The sequence below is a fragment of the Sarcophilus harrisii genome, chromosome 6 (genome assembly GCF_902635505.1).
Source record: "Sarcophilus harrisii chromosome 6, mSarHar1.11, whole genome shotgun sequence".
In the NCBI taxonomy this organism is placed as follows: domain Eukaryota; kingdom Metazoa; phylum Chordata; class Mammalia; order Dasyuromorphia; family Dasyuridae; genus Sarcophilus; species Sarcophilus harrisii.
Genome location: NC_045431.1, coordinates 161,090,751 through 161,118,264, shown reverse-complemented (window position 1 = coordinate 161,118,264; position 27,514 = coordinate 161,090,751). Strand labels below are relative to the sequence as shown.

Here is a 27,514-nt window from a genome sequence, read left to right as displayed (position 1 = left end):
TTTCCAGGATGATAATATACTGTCTTTTCTTGTATTATCTGTGGATGTTCAATTTCTTTCCCCTTCCTTGAGAGCAGAAGATGTGTTACTTCAAATCTGTACAGTCACGACTTAGCCCAATACCCTGCACAGAGTAGAAGGCAGTAAATAGGTCTTTTAATTTAATCAAATTGGGTAAATCATGTATCTTTTTATATTAGAATGCATTTTCAGAATAGTGCTTGGAACTTAAACTAGTGAGACTGTATAGTCAAAGCACAAAGATTTTTTTTTAAACTTGTGTTTTTTTAAACAAAGTTTATTTGGTTTAAACATTGTATGCTATTAACCCGAGATATTCTGTATAAATCAATGTTGATTTCTTTCACAGAATTTAGAGATAATAGTTAATAATTAATAAAATGATTTTCTAGTTCTTTTATTTTTATTGGTGGACCTGATGGAAATAATACAATCTACTGGAAACAGGTTATTTTTTAACAGGCATAAGTTTTTAATAGGTATACAACTTTTCTTATTCCTCATTATAATTCTTCCTCTCATGAAAGTCAACATCAGAACCATGATGTCAATAAAGTCCATTGGTGCTGTCATTTTGTTCTTTTCTTTGGCAGAATCTGTAACATTGCCCGAAGTACCTCAGCAGGAAGGTAAGATAATACTATTACAAACTGGTTATGGAATGAATGTACAAAAGGTATGACAGATAAATATACTGATGTGACTTTAGACAACAGTAAGAAAGGCATCATCCAGGACATTGCTCACCCTTTGGCAGATGGTAAAGTTTATTGGGTGGAGCCATGAATTTGGAGGGACACTCATAAACTGGAGAGAATTCAGAATGGTGAAGATTATAATAGATTTGATTAATTTGAGGAAAGACAAAGCTTAGAGCAGTATGTGAGGAAATAGTACTTGTCATCAGTTATCTGAAGGGCTGTCAAATGGAATATGGACAGTTTTGTGTTCTTTGGCTCCAGAGGGGACATTCAGGACTAGTGGACAAAAGTTGTAGGATAGCCAGAATTAGATGTAAAAAATTTTAAAATAGTATTTTACTTTCCCAAATCCATGTGGATAGTTATCAATATTCATTTTTGCAAAATCTTGTGTCCCAAATTTTTCTCTCTCTGTCTCTTTCCCCAAGACAGCAAACATTCTGATATAGTTTAAACATGTGCAAGAAAATTAGATTTGATATAAGAGACTTGAAGTTAACAATTGGAACCAACCCCAAAATGGAATGGACTCTCTGGGGATGTGGGCACTCTGCCCCTTGATAGAAGTTTTCTAGAATGACCACTTTTGGGAACTCATAAAGTGGATTCTATTTCAAATAGGAGGTTGGAGTAGATGGCTTTTGAGGTCTCTCAAGCCTCTGAGATAGTGTAATTCTTATTTTACAAATCAAGTATGAAAATGTAGCTTTCCTTTATCTTCTTACAGCTTGGTATCTCTCCATTTCTTCTCTTCAGTTTCTTTTTATTATTGTCCAGTTGATCACTCATGTTTGACTTCTTGAACCCTGAGAACCATAATGTTCCAGTTTCTTATCTCTTCTTCTATCTCCCAAATTCTGTCCAAGTTCATGTTCATTGCCTCTATGTGTCTCTCTTATCCTCTGCTGTTCCTTTTTTCTTTTGTCTTCAATCTTTTCCGACCTCAGGGTTTTTTTCAATATATTCTACTTTCAGAGTTTCTTTTCAATAATTGAACATCTCAATCTTATCTCTTGAGAAACTGTTGAATAATAAGAACAACACGTGGCCATCATTGGCTGAGGGAAGTTTTCCCAAGGGAAAGGAAAACTCATTGGAAAGCTGATTGGCTCCCAGAAAACACAAAGGGTGTTTGCTACAGAGGATTTCTTCTGATCTTGTCTAAAAACAGTTATCACCATAGCATTAGCTTCAGAACTTGGTGTAGTTAGGAAAGGCAGAAAATTACAACTGTTTTAAATTGGGCTGCTCTAAGACTGCCACATTTTAGGACTAAGTTTGCTGGCCTGGAGAATTTGGAAGGATTGGCCACTAAAAACTTACATTAAATAGAGAGAAGGAAGAACAACTAATAAGAATAAAGGAATTTAAATTGTGTTCGGTGCAAAGGAGAAAATGTAGCCAAAACCTTTGGGAATTTTGAAGAATTTTCATTAAATTACAAATTAATTAAATTAAAATTAAAAGTTCAAAAACATTTTAACTGGGTCAGTCAGGGAAAATTTCATGGAGGAGGTGGCATCTGAGCTGTGCCTTGAAGGAAGAGAATTACTTTAATAGACAAATATGAAAAGGGAGTGCATACTTGGTATAAAAGAGCTGATGCAAATATTCCTTCATAGACTGAGAGATAGGAGGGAGCTTAAAGGTCACTGAGTCCCAACATCTCACTTTTGAGAAGAGGAAGCTTCACAGGGTTTGGAGCCTATAGGTTAAGATCAGGGAGTAGATTGGAGGAAACATAGAGTGTTTAGAGGAGGTGATATGCAATAGCCCTGTGAAGGTTGGTCAGAGAGGCTTACATACCAGGTTATAAAGTTCATATTATATCCTATAATCAATGGAGAAGATATAGTCAGACTTATGTTTTGGGAAATTATTTTGACAGCTGAATGAAGAAAAATAGGACATAGGTAGAGAGAAGAGACCAGAAACAGGCAAGGAATCCATTATAACACTCTAGGCAAGAAGTGATGATGATGATGCTCTGAACAGGCAGAAGTGGGAGTGGAAAAGAGGCAATATAATAATACCCTTTCCCATATCCTGTTATATCATTGACTCAGGTATCTTGGAGATTCTTACCTTAGACTGGAAAGATCTTCAAAGGCTATTTAGAACAGTATTCTGGAGCAGCAAGGGGGTACCACAGTATTACTGTGCTTGGAGCTGGGAAGACCTTAGTTTAAATTTAGCCCAAGACACATACTAGCTGTTCGACTTTGGATAAGTTACTTAACCTCAGTTTGCCTCATTTCCTCATCTGTAAAGTGAGGATAACAATAATACTTACCCCTCCCTCCCACTCCAGGAAAATGATGTTTGTTGTGAAGATCAAATGAGAGGAGAGTTGTAAAGTGATTAGTTTAGTGCCTGGCATTAAGTGCTATATAAATGATAGACCTTGATATTATTATTGTTATTATTACAGATCAGAAAGTTGAGATTTGGAAAAATGAAGTGACTTGCCCACAGTTACACCTAGAATAAGCAGTAGAACCTGAATTCAAAGCCAAATTTCCTGTGTTAAAATCTAGTGTTAATTTTATTGAGCTATTTTATTAAGCCAACACATTCCATTCAGTGCTGGAATAACCATATTTTATAGAAATAATAACTATCATGCCATTTTAGTAATGGAGAAACTTAGACAAAGAAATTAGGTTCTGGCTTTAGTCTGGCATCTTTAATTCTGGGGCAGAGGAATAGAGGGTGAAGGTGGTTTGGGGTCATAGAAAAGATAAAAAAAATATGAAATGAAGCCAGATCCCTCTTTTCAGTGCACCAGAGTTTAAATTCTATACTTGCTAGGACAAAATAGCTGGCTATGACCATCAAGCATCATGTCAAGAATCATGTTTGATCCATTGGTTTTCCTTCTTTTTCCTTACTGCTGAGACTAGGGATCTTTCTTCCATCATTAATTTTCCATTATTTATTTTGGATGCTGTTATTAGGACACTTTCTTCCATCATTAATTTTCCATTATTTGTTTTGGATGCTGTTATTCTTTTTTGATAAATGTTTATTTGCTTTGATAAATAACATGTTTTCATAAAAATTAAATATTCTTTTTCAGACAGAAATGCCACACAGAAATTTTTGGAGAACAACACTAGAGATGTGTGAGTTGACTATTAATATTATAAGCTGAGCTAATATATTGTCATCAAAACATTTAATGCTTTCAAGAGGATTTAATTCATGCATTATTACTGCATCATAAAGGAAATATTGCCTTTTGGAGAGTATGCCTGTCTTGAAGTCAGGCAGACTAAGTTGCAAATCCCTCCTCTGGCATTTACTCTGACACATGTAGCTATATGACTCTGGTCAAGTCATTTCTATTTGCCCCAAATAGGATCATGAAGAGTTTGACAGAATTGAACAACAAAAAATTTTACTCTGTATTGTATCTATAGGTTTTTAATGTATTTCTTTTATACAGAAAATTATTGCATTTTATATTTGTAATTCATTCTTCTATTCTCTTTCTTTTTATTAAGGAATTAGTCCATTCATATTTATGGTTATAACTGTTGTTTCTATTTTTTTCCGTAGCTATGTATCTATACATAGATATGTATGTATATCTATAGATCTTTTTAAAAAATCCTCTTTCAAGTTTTCATTTAGAATCTGTGATTTTTTTCTTACACTAATCTGATTCGGACTTCTTCAGCCTCTTCTTCCTTCTATCTTCTACTTCTTATCCCATTTTTTGGAGTTTATTTTATTGCTTTTCTTTCTATTTTATTTTACTCTTCCACTTCAGAGTGTAGGTGTGGTACCTAATCCTTCCTGCACACTTTGCCTCAACTTGATTCATTCTTCTATCTCAGTGATATTAGTTTGTTATACTCCCTTCCAGGAAATGTTTTGACTTTCTTTCTTACTCATTTCCCTTTCTTAGATACTCTAGAACCAAGTACCAAGAATATTAATTCTCAATGGAGATCATAAAAAGTGCTCTGTAAACTTAGTCAAGAGAGCCTGTTCTGTTTCATTGACTTTTCTTTCATTGCTTGTTCCTTTTGAAGTTATGACCTTGAACACATGATGTTCAGCTTCTTCCAAGTCTCTACATTCAAGTTCCTTCCTTCCTCCCTTCCTTCCTTCCTTCCTTCCTTCCTTCCTTCCTTCCTTCCTTCCTTCCTTCCTTTCTTCCTTCTTTTCTTCCTTTCTTCTTTCCTTCCTTTCTTCCTTTCTTCCTTCCTTCCTTCCTTTCTTCCTTCCTTTCTTCCTTTCTTCCTTCCTTCCTTCCTTCCTTCCTTCCTTCCTTCCTTCCTTTTCCTTCCTTCCTTCCTTCCTTCCTTCTTTCCTTCCTTCCTTCCTTCCTTCCTTCCTTTTTTTCCTTTTTGGAATCTTCTATACAACTAGTCTTAGAGAGGTTCTAGAACAATCAAAAGTCAAGTGACGACCAGAGACACACAGATTGTATGGTTTAGATCCCAGAAAGCAAGATCTCCCTGGATCCTTTGACTACAATTTCCTCACACTGCATTGATAGACCTGCTTCCAACAGGTGGTTAACAAATGTCTATGCCTTTCATGAAATCCTCTTTCATTTATACTGTGTATACCTAGTATATTTGCTTGTCTTCTTCATTAAAACATTTTTTTCTGTATATTCCTAGTCCTTATCACTCTGCCTGACACATAGTAATTGCTTAATAAATGCTTGTTAAATGTCTTAAATTGAACTAAATCTTTCAAATGAAGAAATTGTACAGCTAATAAGTTATATCAATTTATTCATTCATTCATTTGTTCATCACACATTTAGGCAGCTATAAGGAATAGGTAGCTACTATCGAAGGTAATAAAATAGCAAGAGTCATTGGCCCAGACTTAGGAAGACCTGGGCTCAAATCCTACCCCAGAAATTTATGAGTTGTGTGACTCCGAGCAAATTATGTACTCTTACTCACCTCAGTTTCCTTAGTTGTAAAGTAGGAGCAATAATAACATCTACCTCCAAAGGTTGTTATGAAGATAAAGAGATGATATTTTCAAATATATACACATATATAATATATACATGCTAGCTATTATTATTATTTACCAGGTACTATATTTACCAGAGACTATATTAAGAGCTCAGGATACAAAGTCAAAGATGAATTAGTCCTTGCTCTTCAGGAGCTTATGTCTTATTTTTGTTATACTTGGAGCTAGAATTTACAGCCTTTTCCATTTTAAATCATAATAAAATTGGCAGAAGTTTGCTTGCTCATAATCGTTACTTTGAGATTTTCCTGGGACTAGCAATAAGGATGATTGACTTAAAGAAAAAAGTTTGAGATCGAAAGCCTTAAAAGTCTTTCTTGATATGACTTCTGTTCCAGGACCACTGTTGCATTTGCTCAATTTGTTCAAGAAGCCACATATGAAGAAATCACTGAATTGGTCAAACAGATGATCCACTATATTGACAAATGCATGGCCAACATGGAGCTACCTGAGTGTTCACGGTTAGCAGTAAGTGAATAAAGGATTTCTTTTACTTGCCTATTTTCCACCTAGAGGAAGCTATCACAAGAGCAAATACCTTTTAGGATGTCTCTAAGTATATTACCTTGCTGTTTTATATATATTACTTCTGTATTTATAGTTGAAAAGGCACCTTCCCCAAGAAAGTTCTGTTCCATTTGGGGATGCCTCAGGAACAACTTTTTTCTGTGAATCTGAATCTTGAAATCCCTTTGGAAATAGAACATTGGTGTATGGGATATTTGGCAAAAAGTTTCTTTTCAAATGACTTGACAATATGCCTCAGCCTTACAAAATAGCTCTTAAAAAAAAAAAAAAAAAAACACTTTCTTGCTTTGTTGTTGTTGTGCAATCATTTTAGTTGTGTAAAACTCTTTGTGACTCCATTTGCAGTTTTCTTAGAAAAGATACTGGAGTGGCTTGCCAATTCCTTCTCCGGCTCATTTTACAGATGAGGCATTTAACTGGGGTTAAATGACCTATCTTCCCCAAGAAAACTCATCTTCCTGAATTTTTTATTTATTATTTTTGAATCATATTATTTTATTACTTTCAACAAGCCTGCATGGCAGGCAAAATCAACTAGATCAACTCCCTCATTTTGTGGATGAGGAAACCGAGGCTAAGATATTAATGTTAATTGTCTTGTTTCAGTATTCTTTTTCTTCCACAATATTGTGCTTCTAGGTCTCTATTAAAATTTTCCTTGGAACAAACTACCTTGTAAAAGCACTGATGCCTTAAAATAAAAGATAAGGAATAAGGAAATAAAGTCTCTGAAAGGATGTCATCAAAGTGAGAGTCCTTGGCAATAGTGAGAAAGTAGCATGAGACCTTTGAGCATATGAATCCTGGGGATGGAAGTTCTCAAAAGAGGAAACCAGTATCCCACTGATGCAGGTGGAAAAATAACCATTTTGCTTAGTCCCAACCAGAAGTTTGAATTATTGTCTAATAAAGTAGAAATACAGTGGTTAACTGGCACTGTGGATAGAGCACAGAGGCCAGAGTGAGGAAGACCAGAGTTCAGATCTAGCCTAAGACACTTACTAATTGTATGACTCTAGATAAATCACTAAACCTTTGTCTTGATTTTCTCATCTGTGAAGTGGGGATAATGAAAGCACTTACCTCTCAAGGTTGTGAAAATCAAACGAGACAATAATTGTAAAGTGTTTATAACAAGGAAGTACAATAGAAATATTAGCTATTATGATGATAATGATGATGATGGTAGTGGTAGTGTGGTTAGTTAGTGGTTAGTCAAGAGAGCCTGTTCTGTTTCATTGACTTTTCTTTCATTGCTTGTTCCTTTTGAAGTTATGACCTTGAACACATGATGTTCAGCTTCTTCCAAGTCTCTACATTCAAGTTCCTTCCTTCCTTCCTTCCTTCCTTCCTTCCTTCCTTCCTTCCTTCCTTCCTTCCTTCCTTCCTTCCTTCCTTCCTTCCTTCCTTCCTCCTTCCTTCCTTCCTTCCTTCCTTCCTTCCTTCCTTCTTTCCTTCCTTCCTTCTTTCCTTCTTCCTTCCTTCCTTCCTTCCTTCCTTCCTTCCTTCCTTCCTTCCTTCCTTCCTTCCTTCCTTCCTTCCTTCCTTCCTTCCTTCCTTCTTTTCTTCCTTTCTTCTTTCCTTCCTTCCTTCCTTCTTTATATATATTTGCCCACTAATGTCTTAATTGTTCATTGAATTGATTCCTCATCATCCAGGTGAAAGAAAGAAGTGGGCCTTATGACTAATCTGTTTTTCTTTCTCTTGTTTAGAACGATGTAATTCAGGACAAGATATGTGAGGTAAAGGAACTTTCCGAAAAGTATGGATTTTCAGAGTGTTGTACAGAAGATATTTCCAAGAGTCGACTGTGTTTCTTTGAACGCAAAAGGACTGATGTCAGTTTTCTGACTCCTTTCCAAATCCCAGATCCAGAGAAGGGGTGCCAGGAGTATGAAGCAGACCAAGAGACTTTTCTAAATCAGTAAGGAACATTGTCACTAGAAAACTTCCTGGGGAAAGTAGTCTTAATGCTGCTTGGATATTCAAGTACCACTCACAAAGATTAGGTCATCTGTAGGTTTTGAAATGGGAAAAGATTGTGTTACTAGGTGTGGAAAGTATGATTTGTTCCCAGTGACATGGTAATGATGATAAGATTTGCACAGGGGGAAAGCATGTCTGGGAACATAGAAAGGTCATTTAATTGCAAGCCACATTTAACATAAAGAAGGTTCCTCTTAAGATAATTGAATTCTACCCTCCCCATCTGCTTAAGGAGGAGACAACATCAGCTTTGTCTTAGTTGTGCAAAGAAGATAAAATGCTTAGTGAAATGTATGTAACCTGGAAGTATGGTGAAAGAAAGAGATGATACTAACAAGAATACTTGTGTCTTAGTCTTAAAAGTAAATCGGTTACTAAAAGCATTGGATTGTATATTTTAAAAACCAATTGCCTAGAATCAACACAATGGAATGCAAATGAAAAAAAAATGGTACGATTCAGCTCTAGTGTTTATTAAAACTGGAAATTTTCTTCCTTTTCTTCCTTCCTTCCTTCCTTCCTTCCTTCCTTCCTTCCTTCCTTCCTTCCTTCCTTCCTTCCTTCCTTCCTTCCTTCCTTCCTTCTTTCCTTTTTTCCTTTCTTCCTCCTTTTCTTTTTTTCCTTCCTCCTTTCCTTTTCTTCTTTTTTCCCCTCATCCAGCTATATCTATGAAATAGCCAGACGGAACCCATTTATCTTTGCCCCCACACTCTTGGCTCTGGTTGCTCGCTACAAAGAAGTCAGCACCAGCTGTTGCCAAGAAGAAAACAAACATGAATGCTTTCGCATAAAGGTATAGTATTTTCTTTTTAGTTAAAATTAACAGCTCTTCCAGGTCTTTAGTTTAAAATGATAACTGTTAAATTACTTCTCATTTATGATATTACTTTTCTTGCTAATATATCGTGGTCCAGTGGCAAGACAACTGGATTTGGAGTCAGAGTTTGGAGTCAAATTCCTTCTTTACTATTTACTGCCTACTTCACCTTGGACAAGTCGTCTTTCCTCTTTGGATTTAAGTTTCTCTATATAGAAAATGAGGATATTGGCCTCCCTGACTGCCAAAGTTCTATATTTATTATTCTATGATCCCAATGGCTTGTTTCATTAATCATTGAATCTATTGGCTGCCAGCTGCTGGTCATATCTTCTCATGGCTTGAAATGAGCTCTGCATATCACAGACACCCATTTCCATTGACATTTTCTGGCTTTTCTGTTCCTCTAAAATTGAATCAGACTCCAGGAAGTGATTAATTGGGGGGAAAGGTGATTATTGTATCTTCAGTCCTCAGCTGTTCTTCCTATATGATTAAGAGAAATGTCCAGGCCCTGCAGTGGAGATGGTGAGCCAGACGTTGATCATATATTATAGTTCACATATCTTTTTACGTGTCATTTTTCCAAGGCTAAATTCTAAGCATTTTCTGTGATTCTAGTTGGAATTGGAATGCGCTTATTTCTTTTTCATGTAGAGAGTTTATAGAAAAATCTTACTTTACACAGGAAGTAATAGGTAAAAATTTCAAGTATAGATTTTTTAAAAAGTGCTTTTGGTCTTTTGGTCTATTTTCCTCTTCTTCCTCCAGGCGACACCCATCACAAATGATTTAAAAGAAATCTCTGCTAAGCAGCAAAACATCTGTGGGGTACTGAGAAAATTTGGACCCAAAGGCGTGAAATTTCAGTGAGTTTTTTGCTTATGTCTCTGGTTTTTGTAATAAAGCTAACATTCTCCCATTTTTTGATTTCTTCTCTTTAACTGTTAGAAAGAAGGTAAAAGCAGAACCAAAGAGCTTTTAGTACACATGGGGTAAAGAGGGAGAGAGAAGACTATAACAGAAAGTACGGACTAGGGATGGTAGGTATAAGGGAATGCAGCTGGCTTCCGAGGAGAGACAATGGATTCCCTCTGACCAATGTGACATCTCTGATATGAGGATCTTTTAGAAGAGAAGGGAGCTAGACTTTGAAGTGGAGGTAACCACCCACCCAAAGAATGATGATAAGAATCTGTCCATACCATTCAATGAGAGATAACCCAGTAAGAATTAGAGAAAGAAAAGTTTCTGTCCTGACAATAGATAAATCCATTGTCTTCTCTTGGCTTGATTCCTATATATTAGATTTGTCAAACTAGACAGCAACCATTCATTTCTGTGGACTTATGTGGTTTCAAAAGATACCAAGAATGGGCAGCATGGTGGAGTAGATAGAACTGGTCTTGAAGTCAAGAAGATCTGATATCAAGTTTTTGTGTCCCAGACATACTGGTTGTGTGACTCTGGAGAAGTCACTTAACTTCTTAGGCAACCCTTCAGGATTATAAATTGTAGATCTCGTATCTAGCAGCATTGATAAGAGGGATTCCTCCAACAGGAGGGGCCTAGACCAATGAAATTAGAGATCTAATCTCTTCCCACCAAAATAAAAAATGCTGATGAAAGGGATCTTTGACAAAGATTATAATATCTTGGACAAAAAGTACTAGCCCTTAAGAATACAGGAGTTGTTTTAATTTGAGCTGTTGATGAAAAGTAAGTACTTTTCGGGACTTCAAATGTACATTGAGCATCTAGCTAAGAAAATGGTTTCTATTAATGAGATCTGGATTTTTATGCTATGGTTTAAAATACAGGAATGGATTCTGCCCAAACTGGGCTGGTGAAAATGGATTTGATGGAACTTTCACAAGTCAATTAAAAGGCTTTAATTGAAGAGTCAGACTAGACTGAACTAGTGTGAGGGAATGGAGAAAAATATTTGCATGTAGGATTAAGATTAGAATTAAGATTTGTAAACCACTTAATTAGCTACCAGGAAGAGCACTAACAATGAAATAAAAAGACTATCAATAGAGATACTTAGCAGTTCAAATGCAAGAAAGGAGCCAGTCCTAAAATCTATTGCATCATAGTGGTTTAGCATAGAAATAAATATTTCCCAAAGTAAGAATTGCAGATTATGCTCCAAGTAACTAATAAATTGAGAAATACAAATCAAATCTGAGGCTTTACCTCAGACCAGACAGATGGATATAATTAATGTTGGGGTGTGCAAGTGTAAAGGTACATTTGTGCATTATTGAGAGATCTGTGAATTCTGCAACCAAATTGTAATTATTTTTTAAAATGTGACTAAAATGTTCATGCCCTTTGACATGAGATCTTGATATTACATAGGTTAAAGACAGAAAAAACACATACCACATATGCACACACATATGTATGTGTATGCATACATATACACATATAGCAATACTTTTTGTAATAGCAAAGGATTAAAGAACAAAGTTCTTTAGATGCTTATTTGGAGAATAATAAAATATACTGTGGTCCATGAATGGAATGGGATGTTACTGTATTGTAAGAAAGTATGCATATGAAGATACAGAGATAAATGGAAAGAATTATATGAAATGATGCATACTAAAGAAAGAAGCAAAAACCATTATCCATATTGGCTTGTTGTTCAATTGTTTTCCAGTCATGTCTGACTCTTTGTAAACCCATTTGGGTTTTTTTTGGGAAAAGATACTGGAATGATATGCTTTTTTGCTTCTTTCATTTTACATCTGAGAAAACTGAGGCAAACGGGGTTGGGACTTGTCCAGAGTCATACAGTTAGTGTCCAAGGTTGGATTTGAACTGAGGGAAATAAAATTTTCTGGCTTCTATCCATTGTACCTATAACAATATAAATGAAAAGGAAAAAAAAAAAAGAAACTGAATGTCATGTAATTATAATGATTGAGTTTGGTTCCCAAAAGAGAAAATGAATGTCCTTCTCTGCAGAGGGACCATGGCTCAGTGGAACAACTGATACACTGACAGACTTGGTTAAACAAGATTCTTGTTATCTTGTTATCTAGCCTTAAGGGCTAGAGATTTAGGGCCCAGGCTTAGGTATCACCACACATTCCCTAGAAGTTATCTAAGAGCAAAGGTGCGCTCACACTGTCTACCTCACAGGATTATTGTGAGAAAGGCACTTGATAAACCTTAAAGTCTAAATAAAGATGACTTGGCAGTTAGGTAGCCCATGGATAGAATACTGGGCCTGGAGTCAGGAAGATTCCTGAGGTTCTGAATTCAGATACTTACTGGCTGTGTGACCCTGGACAAGTCACTTAACCCTGTTTGCCTGCATCACCCCAGTGGAGCAGAGATAAGGGATGAATGGATAGTTGCTGTCTCTGTGAGATGACTGATGTAGATGATGATATTTGCCTGATCAAACTGTACTTTCTTTCACCTGGAGAATACTTGCTAAATCCAAAGTTTATTTCTGTTCTTTAAAGTTCGTTTACAATTCTATTTAGTTAGCATTGAGTGCCACTTTATGTAAGTGTGTTCAATCCCAAGAGTTTTTCATAGATATATTTTCATTCTTGGGAATGAGAAACTAGAGAGAGGGGTAAAGATGTATATAGTATAGAAGTAGAGAGAAGGAGACAGATTTTAACCAGATTCCTTTAAAAAATGTTTTTCTCAATTATATGTAAAAACAATTTTTAGTATTCATTAATTTTTTTTAATTTTCAAAATTTCTCCTTCTCTCCTTCGCTCCCTCTTACCCTAAGACAGCAAGTAATTTTTTAGAGGTTATATATGGCTTAGATTTCTAGATTTTTAAAACTTCTTGTTAAATGTAGCATGAAAATTATGAATATTTGGTACGATGACATCTCTTAAAAACATGGTTGTTTTTAAGTGAATGGACCTATTTTATGTCCAACCAAGTGTAGGCAACAGTTCAGCTTATGCTAATGGTTTCCTTCCAGCACATATTAACCGAATTCAGCTGGATATGTTATGGTCTCTACTTGTAATGTGAGCGGTGTAATCTGCCAGCCCATGAGATTGTGAGTTTAATTTTAAAGTCTCTATTTAAATCAGTAATGCAATGTCTTGCTTTTTTTGCTAAGCGGTTGGTAAGTGCTAAATATTTATTATCAGTAGTGGATTTTGTATTAAAGCAAGATTTCCCCTTACTTATGGTCTTCAGCTTTTGTCTCTTCATTCAGATTTTAGTTAGGCCTTCATTCTTTCATATTTAATCAAATCTAGGTTGAGGGGAAAAGTTTTTTTTTTTGTTTTTGTTTTTGTTTTTTTTTTTGCCTTGCATTGATCAACAATTTAGTGTTATGTGATTTGAACCCAAAGGTGCCTTTAATAAAAGTAATATGCTAAGATTGGATTCCAGTTTTGTTCTGATCTAATGTTATAGCATAATAAAAATATTCATATCTTTAGTCCATTTCATGAGCATTCATGGTTTGCCTGCTTTTAGTGGATACACATGGAAACATTTCCTGTAAAGTGGGTCAAATATTGGTGTTTGATACTGTTGGGTTGGGTCTTGTCTTCTTTTGATACCAGAACAGAAAGGAGTAATACTCTGTGTCTTCCATGAAAAACTGATTATCATGATAGTTTGGAGAAGAGCCAACCTGAAGGCCTGCTCCATCTCCTTTCTTTCTTAGAGCAATTGCATCACACAGGGGGTTACTAATCCAATCAATGGTATGACCTGGGTCCAGTTGTTCAAGCTTTAAGGGTTCCACCAGATCTCCATTAGTGATTTTAGTGATCTCAGGGTACAGAGTCTCTGCTATGTATCATTATTTTGCATTCTTTTTCTTGATACAAATGATGGGTTGGCCTTTGAGGGGTTAAAGGTCTGGCCCTGGAATTATCATTTTACTTTTAACAATAATAATAATCTGGCCAACTGTAGGAGAAATGTTCTTTCCACCTAGCTGCCGTTGTTGTTTTCATCCTTGTTATTATTGGCCAAGGACTATGTTAATAGAACAATGTAGATTTTGCCGCCTATTGTTTCAAATAATTTTAAATTTTTTCTTAATCAACTGACCAATCAACCAATATTTACTGATTATCTTCCCAGGAAAATTGTGGAAATCAGCCAAAAATTTCCCAAGATTGACTTTAGCTTACTTAACAAACTCCTGGAAGATATTCCTAACATGGTTGATGGGTGTTGTGAAGGAGATGTAGTTCACTGTTTCCGACTCGAGGTAAATTGTCACTAACAACACATGTATTTTGGAGAACAATGTTCTCCTTGGTTTGAGGCAGACATCTTTTGCCAGGTAAGGGAAATGTTGGTGGTCTGTTGTGGCCTGTGGCAACCTTGGGATGCTTATTGCTGTTTGGATTTGTGATTCTTCCTCTTCATGCCCTTCCATACTTTGCAACAGCTTGTGTTTTAGGATGGTTCATGGGCCCTGTTGGTGGGAATGCCCTCTACCAAGAAAATTATTTCACCCAAGTGGCAGATAGCAACCCCTTCATGACTTGGTAAAGAAATCTTTGGGAGTTACCAGAAGTTCAGGAAAGTTAAGTGACTTATTCAGGGCCACATAGCTAGTAAATGGCAGAGACAGGATCCAAAGCCAGGTCTCTGTGACTTCAAGTCCAACACTATGTATTATATTGTCTCTATTGGTTGGATTTTAATTATAGTTAAAACTCATTAAATCAGACTCTACTTATTTGGAATTTAGGCAAATTACAATAAGCTGGGGAGAAAGTTTCTTTTTTTTTTTTTTCTTTTTTTTGAAAGTTTCTTTTAGTTAGCAAATCATATCCCCAAAAGTCCTAGAAAAGAAAAAAAAGGGGGGGATTGAATTTGGAGCATTTATTTTTAAATTAGCACATTAATTTATAAAAATATTGTTCTTAAATTTAAAAAAATCAATTTAAACACTTACAAATCATTCTTTTTTGGGGGGAATGAAATTTTCTAGGTAACATTTTGTTAGCTTCTTTGGACTTGCTGTCTGAAAAGCTGTTCTGAAAGTCAGAAATCTGAATTTTTTTTCAAAAATTTTCTGTAATTTGGACTTTTTGAATAATTTAATCTTCCCCCCAGCCCAATTTTATGCATTCAAGAAGAATGTTTATTGAACAGCTTGCATTCAAAAAGTTTAAATATGTAAGACAATAATGTCATACATAGAACTGGGATGTAAGCTCTTTCTCTGATGGTTTTTCACTGGATAGCTATATTGAAATGCCTTAGCTCCCAAGAGATAGAATGCTATGTTGGAAAGACCACTAGTCTTTAGGGAAAGATATGACTTCAAATCTCAGTTCTACCCCTTGTTAGCCATATGCCTTTGTCACTTCATTTTTTTTTTCTGCAACTCAGTTCCCTCAGCTAGAACATAAGGATCTTAATACTTTTACTATTTGTCCTCTTGTTTTTTATAAGCCTGAAACAGCTATGTTATATTTATCCAAGCTCACACAGAATCACTCCATGTGAAAGAAATCTCTTTGAATCCTAGGTAATAAAATTACCTATTAACTGAGGGCAACACTAGTTGTATCTCAAACGGAGAATTGTTGTTGTTTGTCTTTCATTTTCAAAGAGAACTAATGATATTATGGAGTGATGTCTTGACTCCTGGATGGATTATGTGAAATATTTTGTAAATGATAGAAACATCAGAACAATATATTGTTGTGGAAATGGACCTTCATTAAGGTCACAAAATTCCAGCATCTCTGAGCCTTAGGGAAACAGAATTGAAAAGAGTAATAAATTAGCTTTCCCGTAATTCAGAATTGATGGAAATTTAGGACATATATTTCTTCTTAAATTGTGCCATCATGAGTTCTGGGGAATAAAGCCTTCCTCAAATCAAGAATTCTCTTATTATGAAGGTAATAACCTTTTATAGCTATTAAATAGGAGACCCATTAATTAAATGATTTCTAGATGATAGTCATAGACTATGGGTTATAAAAGGAAACCAAACAAATGAGACAAATGTGAAAAGTAACTTCTGTTTCACCTTATATAGGCCAAGATTATAAACCATATCTGTTCAAGACCAGACTCTCTCTCCAGCAAAATTAGAGACTGTTGTCAACTCACAATACCCGAAAGGGGTGAATGTATCCTCATTCACTCAGAAAATGATGATAAACCCAAGGATTTATCTCCAAGAGTAGAGAGATTTTTAGAAGGAGATGATGTTTGCCAACGTCTGCATGAAGACAAAGAAAACTTCCTGATTGAGTAATGTAACTTTATTAACCCTTAAGATGAACATAGAGAGGGATACAAGAAAATCCTACCAGCTTGGATTAAATTGGATGATAAAGGAATGGAATGGGAAATCAGTCTAAAATATGGAAATTTTTAAAAGAAGTCAAATTATATTAGGATGAACAACATGGAATAATAGAAAAATCATTAACTCAGGAGCTAGATGAATATGAATGTGTGATCCTACTGTGTGATCATGGGTATTGGACTAGATGGTATCTGAGACTGTCCTCTAGAATTATGTTCCTATATTGCTTTCCTGCATGCAAAACAATCCCAAACAACTAACTCCTTCCCCTCCAAATGGCAAAAATGAAGCTTTATTGAACATACACATACACACCTTTGTAAGTAACTCAAGAGCAGGAACTGTCTTTATTTTTATTAATTTTATTCCCAGTGCTTAGCACAGTGCCTAGAATATGGTAGGCACTTATTAATATTTAGTTGGATTGGATTTCAAAGTAGTTCAAAGAAATGCTCCAGCACTGTTTTTCTTGTCTCCCTAATGAATAATCTTCCCTTGCTTATTCAATTAGTTATCAACACCCATCAACCCTCCTTTCCTTTTTCTCCAGTCAGCCACCTTCCCTGAAATTCTAATCTGAACCATACTTCATCATGGCATAATTGGAAACTTAGGATCTTGAGAGCTGTCCAAGCTCTGAGCCTGAGGAGTACCTCATCAGGTCCATTTCACCAAACTGGAAAGTCTTTAAGTATGGGGGCTCCAACCAATTATGATCCTATATTGCTTTCCTGCATTCAAAACAATTTTGAACAACTAACTCCTTCCCCTCCAAATGGCCAAAATGAAGCTTTATTGGACATACATACACACACCTTTGTAAGTAATTTGAGAGCAGGAACTGTTTTCTGATGAATCTACTGGATGAGTTTATATAGATTTAATTATGGACTGGAATTATAGTACTAAAATGTACTACACAGTGGTTCACAAAGGCAAGCTACTGTGATGTGATCAGCATTAATGGAGGAGTTATGCTGATGAAAATGTGCATGCTTGAAGTATCATGGAGTAGTCACCTTGTATCTTCTTGAGTTTCCAAATCAGAGAAGGAATTAAGGCATTACAATGACAGGAGTAGGGATAGAAATAAGATTTCCAGATGGGGATACTCTCTTCATCAATATAGGTCTTGACACTTTTTCTACCACATTTAGTTTTAGAATTGCCTAATTCTCCAAAAAATGAAATGACTTGACCAGGGTCCAATAACAATTATCAATGGACTTATGTTCATTGATAAAGCCTGGAAATTGACATTCTTCTACCTCATTCACATAATTTAATGTAATAAAATATGTCACAGGTTTCTGCATGAATATTCAAGACAACATCTAGAGTTGCCTCATTCAGTGCTCTTAAGGATAGCTGTGATATATGAAGAATTGCTGGAAAAATGCTGCAAAACTGAAAACCCCAAGGAATGCTATAGCCATGGGGTAGGTACCACAGAATAATCAGCAAATCAATGGAAATGATGGAGACATCAAAATTTAAATGATAATCTTTCTTGACTTTATTGATTTGCTTCCTTTGCCAACAAGACTCACTCTCTAAGCCACTACTATCATGCATCTATATTTATGGAAACAACATAAAGTCAGGCGAAGGTATCAGAACTGACCTGATGAACTTTTCTGAGATTTCTTCCTTTCACTTAGAATTTAGACAAAGAAACAAAAACAAAATTGTAATAGAAAAAAAATTGCATTTGTAACCTTGGCTTCAAACCTGTTGCATTTGCATTAGATTCTCTTCATCAATGGAGAGAATGAAGACTCAATAATAAGTTGGCACATGAGCTTCAGAGAAGAGAATCCTTCTTTCTTCATACTTTAAGAGAGGGTACATGTGCTTTTAGATTGTCTTGTGAGAAAGACGCATGGAGAAAGAACAGATTTTGGAAATCAGTGATCTGCTTTTCAAAGCCTGTTCTCTTTCTCTTTCCTTTAAGAAAGTAGAAAGGGCAACTAGGTGGTACCATGGATAGAGTACTGGCTCTAAAGTTTGGAAAACCTGAGTTCAAATGCAGCCTTAGATATCTAATAGCTGTGAGATCCTGGGCAAGTCACTGAACCCTGATTGAAGAGAGAGAGAAAGAGAGAGAGAGAGAGAGAAAAAAAAGAGAGAGAGAGAGAGAGAGAGAGAGAGAGAGAGAGAGAGAGAGAGAGAGAGAGAAAGAGAGAGAGAGAATGGAATCATGTTTTTTTCTCTTAATGAAGGAAGAATTTAGTTTCTCCTCTCCCATACTCACATGGTAATGTTACCCAGCCTCTCAGGGAAGGTTGTGATATTGAATCATCGCTCTCCACCAATGAGTATCTTATGTAGAAGATACTTCAGGCTTAAAGCCAGGGATAAACATTTTGATCATTGTTCAATGGATGGCAATATGAGTAAGACATCCTTTAGGACTTTTTTTTTTTTTTAGTGAACCTTATGAAGCTATTTTGCTAACCTATTATAGAGCTAAATTAAATATTCACAAAAATAATCCTATTTATTTTTCAGGAAGAAGAATTCCTAAATATAACAATGAAAACGCATGCCGTTGCAAAACTGCAGTGTGACTTTTTCCAGCAACTAGGTGAAGAAGGCTTCTTCACTCAGTAGGTGTTTTTGACTTAACTAATTTAATTCTTGATCAGTTGATCTGATGAACCTGAGAAGGGGGACCAAAAATTAAGTTTAGCAGATTTATAGCTAGGTAGATCCTTAGGTCATAGATCACCTCACTAGTTAGTCTAATTTAACCCATTTGTCTTACAGGTGAGGAAAATGAGATTCAAAAAAGTATAGGGATTTGGCAAAGGTGAGAGATGGAATTTGAACTTCAATCCTGACTCCAAATCCAGTACACTTTCCACTTCACCATTGGGTTCTCTCCTCTTTCTCTAGGGGGCCAGTTCTCATCTCTTTGTGCCTGGATTATTGCAGAAACCTGTTGGTTGGTCTCCCTATCCCCAATATTTTCCCATTATACACACTGATATTCCTAAAGTGGAAATCCTCCTATTCAATAAATTCCAATGGCTTCTCTCTCTCTCTCTCTCTCTCTCTCTCTCTCTCTCTCTCTCTCTCTCTCTCAAAAACAGAGAGAAAGCATGCTATCCAAAAACTAAATTGTGCTTCATGGGTAGATCTCCCATAATTGTAGAGAATGAAAAAAAGGAACCCAAATTTTATTGAATAAGATAATTATCACCTATCTTTTTCTTTAATATTATTTTATTTTAAAAAATCAGAAATACTATATGAGATTATATTTGTAAAGCTCTTAGCACAGTACGTGGCACATAGTAGGCATTTAATCCAACCTTACTCTGTTTCCCTTTCCCTTCCTTTTCCTTTTCAAATTTATAGATAAAAAAATTATCTCAATGTACTATGTAATGATTAGAAGAATATTAATGCAATTTCATTTCATTCTATTTGGGTGATGTTTGTTTAAGTCCCTGATGTAGATACTATGGTAGAGTATAAGGTCATACAAAGATAAAGCCATTCCTGCCCTCAAGGAGCTTCCATTCTGTTGGGTGAAAAGCAGTAGAATACAACAGTTTAAAGAGATGTATATCCACCCATACATATACACAGAAATATATGTGAAATGTATTATATTTATAATAAACACACATATAAATATATACACAATTAGTTAATGAAGGAGAAAACATTGATAGAGGGACTAGGAAAGACTGTAGAAGGGTGTCTATGAGTTGAACCTAGAAGAAAACCAGAGTTTCTAAAAAATGAAGGTAAAGAATGACTTCCAAAAGCATTCTTTTGCTTTTAGAAGATGATTTTCATAGCTGAATAGAAGATAGATAAAAGAAGCTGGAAACTAAGAATCTAAATGGAAGCTATTTAAACAGTCCAAGTCTGGGGAGACTTGGACACTTAAAGATTGGAAGAAGACAACCAATAGAGAGTTTAACATGGACATTGGAAATCAAGGATGAGGAAGTAGCAAAAAGAAGCATGTGAACAAGTGACAAAGGCTACAGAAAACTAAGAGGATGACAATGAAGGAAAAGTCATTGGATTTAGTAAGAGATCATTGAAAATGGTGGAGAGAGCAGATGCAATATAAGGATTAGTATGGAAGCCAAACTGAAAGACTGAATGGACAAACAGAAAATGGGAGTAGTGAATATAAAACTTCTTTTGAGAAGTTTGTGATTGAAGAGGAACAAGGAGATAACATGAAACAAGGCCTAAGCAGGTTCAAAAGGAATCTATTTAGGATAGGAACAGCTTGGTGGTGCACTGGATAGAACACCCATCCTGAAGTCACAAAATACCTGCATTTAAATCTGACCTCAGACACTTCTTAACTCGGTGATCCTGGGCAAGTCACTTAATTTTGTGTGCCTTGGTTTCCTCAATTGTAAAATGAGCTGGAGAAGAAAGCAAATCACTGGAGTATCTCTAAGAAAATCCCAATGGGATCCCAAAGAGTCAGATATGAATGTAATGATTAAACAACAATGAATTAGACTAGAACCCTGTTCTTATTGTTGGAGTTAATTGTTCTCAGGACATACAGAGTGTTCAGAATATCTAAAAAGATACAATAGACTGTTAAGCAGTTATTTGTTCTCAGATGAGTCTGGAAAAGAAATATCTGATAAACCTTGAATGTGTCAGAGAAAGGAGAGAGAAGGGCAGAATAGTGACAGACATGGACACAGGTAGGAAAAGAAGGAACTGGGCAAACTCTTGCTGAAGTACTTTCACTTATAGCTAACTGAAAGATGTCAGTTACACAGTAGTTAGGTGTGGGAAAACACCAAATCTTTCTTGTCCAGAGATCAATAACCACTTATTCTCTTAGGTGCCTTCTTTTCCTCACCAAAAAAGCACCACAACTCTCATCACAAGAGCTCATTTCTCACAGCCAGAAACTTGTTACCTCTTTCTCTAAGTGTTGTTTCCTGGAGGAAAAGCAACAATTTGCCTGTGTTGACAATCTGGTAAGTACTTCATGGTCACATTACCAATATTTCATTTATAAAAAACCAGCATTCATCTGATTCTCACCCTTGTGAAATTTTTTTGCCCTGCAGAAGAAAGATGAAAAACCATGATAACCAAACTGGGGTGCACAGACCCCCGGGATATGAAAAGAATATCAAGCAGCAAAATTTTTGGTATCCCTTTGGATAAGAAAAATTAATATCTTGTTTTTATTTCTTTTGTGTGTATGTGCATAGTAAACTCTAGAATTTATTTTCTTTTTGACTGACCAAGGGACTTGGTAAAATTTATCGAAAGCTGATAGTATACGGGAATCAAAAAAGATTTAGACTCTGAAACAGATGTCTAAATTCACAGGTAATGGAAGAATAGCGAGCTTTTGCTCATTTCCAGGTGATACTTCCTATATATTTTTTTTCTGAATCAATCATTGTTTTCATCAAAGAAAGTGAAGTTTTTCTATGGGTCTGTTCTGCTATATCTCCTTCCTTCCCCTCAAAATGGAAGAAACACCTACAAGATATTTTTGGAGAGAAATTCCCTAAAGTACTAAATTGTGATGTAAGTTTGGAAAGAAAAACAATTACTTCAAGGTATTTTTGCTCCAACATCTACTTCCTGTGATTTCTTCCTGGAATGCATTTACCTTATGTGTGAAAGGAGAGATTGGGCTAAATGACTTCAAAGCATCATTTCTATGTCTAAATCTATGATTCTATGATTACCCTCTCCCCACCCCCCAAACAAAAAAAAAAAGTTCTGGAGAAAGTTATTGTCACATTGGAGGTAAAATGGACCTTAGAGACAACTTAATTGACTCCTTTGTAAAGATGAGAAACCTAAGCCTCCAAAATCCCAAATAATTTGCTGAAGGTCACCTAGCAAATGGCATTCAGAACCTTAAGCCAGTTTTTTCCTTTTGGTCGGTTTCTTCTTTCACAACAAGACTAAAATGGAGATATATTTTACATGATTTCATATATATAACCTTCTTAAAATTCTTACCTTTTTTAGAGGGAGAGGAGAAGAAGATTTGGAATTCAAATTTTTAAAAAATGAATGTTAAATTTTTAAAAAAAGAACTTTAAACCAGAATCTAGAAGTCAATGCTCTTTTCCCTACATCATGTTTGTTTGGGGTAGGGACCCCAGTCAAGACCAGTTCAAAATTTTGTGTCTGTTGGGATCACAATGGAAAGAATACAGAGGATATCATTTGGGTGGAGGCTGAGGCTGAACTATACCATCCTAGGGTGAAGGTATTTATGATTCTTTTCAAATGATTGAACCTTCAGAACTCTCATCTCCAAAGCTTTCTGACTTGATCTCATCGGCCCCTTACAATTACATCCTTGTATACCATTACATCCTTGATTTTGTAATTGTTTCCCGGCTGTTTCATGTGTGTATGTTTTACCTGAATAGTAACATTATAAGCTTTGTTAGGACAATTACTCCTTTCCCTTCTTGTTCCTAGGCTATGGTTATGGATACAGGAGGGAATTCTTGTTAAATGGATGAATAAACCCATGAACTTAAGTTCATTGAAATGGCTAAGATAAGTACTTTTCAAAAATCCCTTTCAACTGTATTTGACCTCTCATTTTCTCTTCATACAGGCAGGCCTAGTTCTTGGAGAGCTTTGTGGAATAAATAAAAATCGAACCATAAACCCAACTGTGGATAATTGCTGTGCATCTTCATCTGCATTCAGACCACTGTGTTTTAATGATCTGCCAGAAGATGAAACTTATACTCCTCCAACGTTCCTCCCTGAGATGTTTACTTTTAATATCTCTTTGTGCCAGGAAATGGAGCTACAGAGAAAGAGACGAGAGTATGCAATTTTCTCTTCATTTTTATCCACATTCCTTTCGCATGTACTTTGTGATGATTCATGTCTTATTAAAAAAAAAAAAAAAAACAACCACATTAAAGAGAAGAAACTGTTTTCAGTGTTGCAATAGGAAATTCTGAAACCTATTTTCATGTATTTGTCCTTGCAATTTCAAAAGAAGACACTATAACTTTGGTTTATAAAGGCCAACTGAGTTTTCTCCCATTGCTGAGGATTAGTTTAAAAGGAGCAACAAAAATGTGCTAGAAGTAGGGAGTCAGGCTCCGAAAGAACTAGTGACATATTAAATTGGCCTGAGTGACTGTTGAGTTCCCATCTAGTAATATTATTCTTTGATTCTTCTCCTGGAGAACTACATTGATATATTCACTGGAAGTATGGCCAAAAGTTTTACTTTGTTCTTTTTATCTGTCCAATTTATACTTCTCTTTAGATAGGATATGAAACCCACCTAAATCCTCATTCCCCAACTGCAGCCCTAAGTCAGTGATGGTCTCTTCCATCTCAGGGGTAACATAGTACTTGATTTTGTCAGTCTCCAATGCATTGATCATTTATCACTTTGATGACTCTGGAAGGCTCATGGCTTTGTGCAGCTCCACCTCACTTAAATCCAAGTCACACATATTACTCTGTGATAATGTTGAGCCTTTTTAAGGATGAATAGCAACAGCAACAACACAGAGGTATCGTTGAATATTGGATAGGAGCCAGCCTCAGAGCCAGGAAGACCTGTGTCCAAATCCCTTAATTTCTCAGTGGTCTAGACAACTAAAACTATAAATTTCAGAAAAGTTGCTGACCTTCATTGGTAGATGGAAGTTCTTCTTTTGGCAGTTCCATATACTGATAAAATCGTGAAGTCAATTATTATGTATTACGTATATAGCTATTTATATGTATTATAGTCATATCCCCTACTAGACTGGAAATTCCATGAAGGTAGGAAACATTTCTTATCTATGTTTTGTATCTACTCCAAAGCTAACATAATATTCAAATAGAGAGGAGTTCAATAAATGTTTGTTTAATTGAATGTTTATTTAAGAAGAGGGAAAAATCTACCAATAAATATTTATTAAGGCCTTATGTGCTAAGTGATGAGGATACAAAAAAAAAGAGCAAAAGATATTAATTTTTGCAACGAGTTTACAATCTAAGGAGACAGCATGGAAACAAATACCTATAAATTTTATTTTTTTATCTTTTAGGACAAGATCATTAACAAAAATGATCGTAGACAACTCTATAAAGCAGGTTATGTTTATGCAAACATAAGAAAGATTATTTACAAGGAAAGGAAACCTTGATTTTAAGGAAAAGGGGTTTGAGAATAATTTTGATCTCAATTACTCAGCTCAGTCGAGTTAGTCTTCACAGTCCATATTCCTTCGCCTCCTCCTACCGTTGGTTTCTCACATCATTTTGCCAAGAAGTCATAGACTTCTGACAATTGTAGCCATACGCATGAATCTCCTAAATGGAGAAAGGAAGCCTATGAATGAAGCTTTAAGGACCCATTCTGTTCCCTTGCTTCTTCTCTCCATTGTTCTTAAGAGAGCTAACTACTAGAGAAGTGAAAAGAAAAAAGAGATCTGATGGATATCTGTTTGAACTTTAGGCTAATTGTGAACCTTGTGCGACAGAAGCCTGTTTTGGAAACGCAGCAAGTGATGCAAATGTTTTCAGATTTTCCCACACTGATAAATTGCTGTAAAACAGAGGAAAGGGAGAGCTGCTTCAAGGAAGAGGTACAGATACCATTTCCCTCACTCTAGTAATTGAATGTTAGATGTTAAATGCCTGTGCCCATATGGAGGCTCATGACCAGAACCCTGAAAGACCTTGAATTAATCTAGAATGAAAGACACCTCTTTACTTATATCTCTCTTATCCTATCTTCTGTAGAATGACTGGTTATACCCTGGAAATTCTCCCAAATATTGACCAGAGATATAATTTTAAATGTTTCTGGCTGTGGGGTTAGAGAACCTGGGTTTGAAACCTGCCACTGGGGAATACTACCTGTGTGCCCTTCTGTGATTCACTTAATTTACAGGTTCTCAGTTTCCCCATCTGTAAAATGAGAGCTTTGGATCAGGTGGCTTCTGATATTTCTTCTACCTCTAGATTTTCAACTGCAATGCTCTTATCCCTTCTCCTTATGAGCATCTTTGAAAGACTCCCTTTTTTCATACCTTCCTTCCTTCTTCTACTTTTACTCATCTGTTGTAGATTTTTAAACAAATTAATGTTTACTTTTTTAAATAGAAGATTTTCTAAATCAAAACTGAGCTGGATTAGTGGGGTAACTGTATGATACTCTTCTCTTTTTCTTCTTCTCCTTTCCCTCACTTAGAATTATGAATGTGGGAAAGAGATAGAGAAGAGTGGGACAGACAACACTCACAAATGTCATGGGACAAAATCTTAGCTGTGATTTTTTAGATCTCTCCACAATTCTGGCTGACCAGAATCATGTCATCTCCTACAAGTTTAGGCTTGATATTGAAACCAAATGAAAAAAATTTTAATTATTTTATAGTTAACAAAAAGAAGATTTACTTAACCACAGGGGGAAAAGGCTAGATGGACATCGAGGATATTTTGAATTGATTGTTTGGGCAAAGCTTAGATCTTGATTCAATATCCAAGAATCTTCCTGTCCGTTCCATTCTCCTTGGCTTTGTGGTACTTTTATTGCTTTTGCCACACTCATTAAGTTTTGGGATAGGTTTATTTGCTCTCAGTTCCTATGCACTGATTCTGTAATCTCTGTAGCAATTCAGCTATTTTAGTCTTTCCCAATTCCTCTTCCCCTCTCCATATAGTATGCACCAATGATACCCTCTTGTTACTTCTTGGGCCAGTTAATTGTTATTTTTTATGGATTTACTTAATTTCTTTAGCAATGATTTAAAAGGCATGTGACAGCAATTTACCGGAATATATAGAATACCAATGGAAAAGTGAATTCATAGGAACAATAGTGATAATGAAAGAAATGTTTTTGAATTCATCCCTTTGTTCCCATTATGGGAATAAAAAAGTGGGAGGGAGAAAAAAGAGACAGAGAGAAAAAGAGAAACAGAGATAGAGACACAGAAACAGAGATAGGCAGAGGCATACACATAGAGAGATACATGCAGAGATAGAGAGTTACAGAGCTACAATGGAGAAATGGTTAGGGGGGCAGTTGAGGAGGCAAGGAGTGGGAAGGAAATACAGAAAGAAAAGAGGGAAGAAGAAAGAGGGAGCAAAGGGGGAGACAAATAGAGAGAATATGAGAATGTATTTTTTCAGAGTTTCCTCAATGTTAACAGTATTCTTGAATTTTTTTTCCAATGTTTTTCATTCCTGTCAGCATTCAAAATTATACAATAAAATTGAGGCTGTCTTGGGATCATAAAATACCAAAGGTAATTTTTATTATTTCTATCAAGTTTTCTAGAGGGTTTTTTTTGGTGAGGGATGGTGGTGGTAAGCAGATCCAGCAATGACAAAACTTTTTAGTACAGTTTTAATTTTGAACTCATGGACTTTCCTCATCTTTCATATCTCTACTCCTTTAAGTTCATTTATAAAGTAATTTCACAAATGTTAGAATATTACATGTGGGAGGAGAAGTGTGTTTTGGATTGAAGATAGATCATTACTCAGCTGCAATTTTCATATGTAATTTTTATAAAGCAATTTTCACTTCCCATTCCTTAAGAAATAACAATTTTTACTCAGTTGCAATTTTCAAATACTATTTTCTTTCCCTAGATTGCTGGAAGAAAGGAATGAAGATTACTTATCATTGCTCTTTTAAGGCAAACAATTTTATGAAAAAGACAGAAGATTCATCTGAAACATTTACTTGTGTTTCAAACTACAAACACAGAATGATTAAGTTCTGTTTATTGGTGGCTGATGAACGATTTAGAGTAATATTAATTGCTTAATCATAGAATTAAAATATATCTATGATTGATCTGCTCTTGTATTTACAGAACAACAGTGACAATAAAAACAAAAGTTGCTTATACTTTATATGCTATTTATTTAAACTTGCTTCTCAGCTTTACTGTACTACACCAAGGAATTTCATTGCTGAATCAGTGGCTAAAGTCTTATTAGAGGACTATTATCTCTAATACTGTTACTGGGAAGAGTAGGATATATATTGTGGCTTTCTATCTACCACTGTTGCTACTGCTGGGCTAACTGCAGCTTCATACACAATTCCATTATTTTAGTTGCATCTGACTCTTTGTGATCTCATTTTTTTGGAGGGGATGTGATTTACCATCACCTTCTCCAGCTCATTTTGGAAA

At 35.5% G+C, this 27,514-nt stretch overlaps 1 protein-coding gene across 1 annotated transcript; it reads left to right on the top strand.

Moving 5' to 3' along the window:
- Positions 1–472: 472 nt before the first annotated feature.
- Positions 473–27,219, top strand: AFM (afamin). The gene is made up of 15 exons (XM_023505698.2): positions 473–650; positions 3,802–3,847; positions 6,071–6,203; positions 7,976–8,187; positions 8,910–9,042; positions 9,838–9,935; positions 14,159–14,288; positions 16,083–16,300; positions 17,665–17,797; positions 18,870–18,967; positions 21,196–21,334; positions 22,957–23,174; positions 24,817–24,946; positions 26,560–26,614; positions 26,964–27,219. Exons 1-14 carry the CDS (start codon positions 542–544, stop codon positions 26,602–26,604), a joined length of 1,842 nt encoding a protein of 613 aa, XP_023361466.1. The 5' UTR covers positions 473–541; the 3' UTR covers positions 26,605–26,614; positions 26,964–27,219.
- The last annotated feature ends 295 nt before the right edge of the window (positions 27,220–27,514 follow it).

What these genes read in the sequence shown, in the direction of transcription:
- AFM (XM_023505698.2), top strand. Translation starts at nt 542, where the DNA reads ATGAAAGTCAACATCAGAACCATGATGTCAATAAAGTCCATTGGTGCT. An exon ending in GAGAACAACACTAGAGATGT is followed by an intron (nt 3,848 to 6,070) that starts GTGAGTTGACTA and finishes CTTCTGTTCCAG; the next exon opens with GACCACTGTTGCATTTGCTC. An exon ending in GAAGAAGGCTTCTTCACTCA is followed by an intron (nt 18,968 to 21,195) that starts GTAGGTGTTTTT and finishes TTATTCTCTTAG; the next exon opens with GTGCCTTCTTTTCCTCACCA.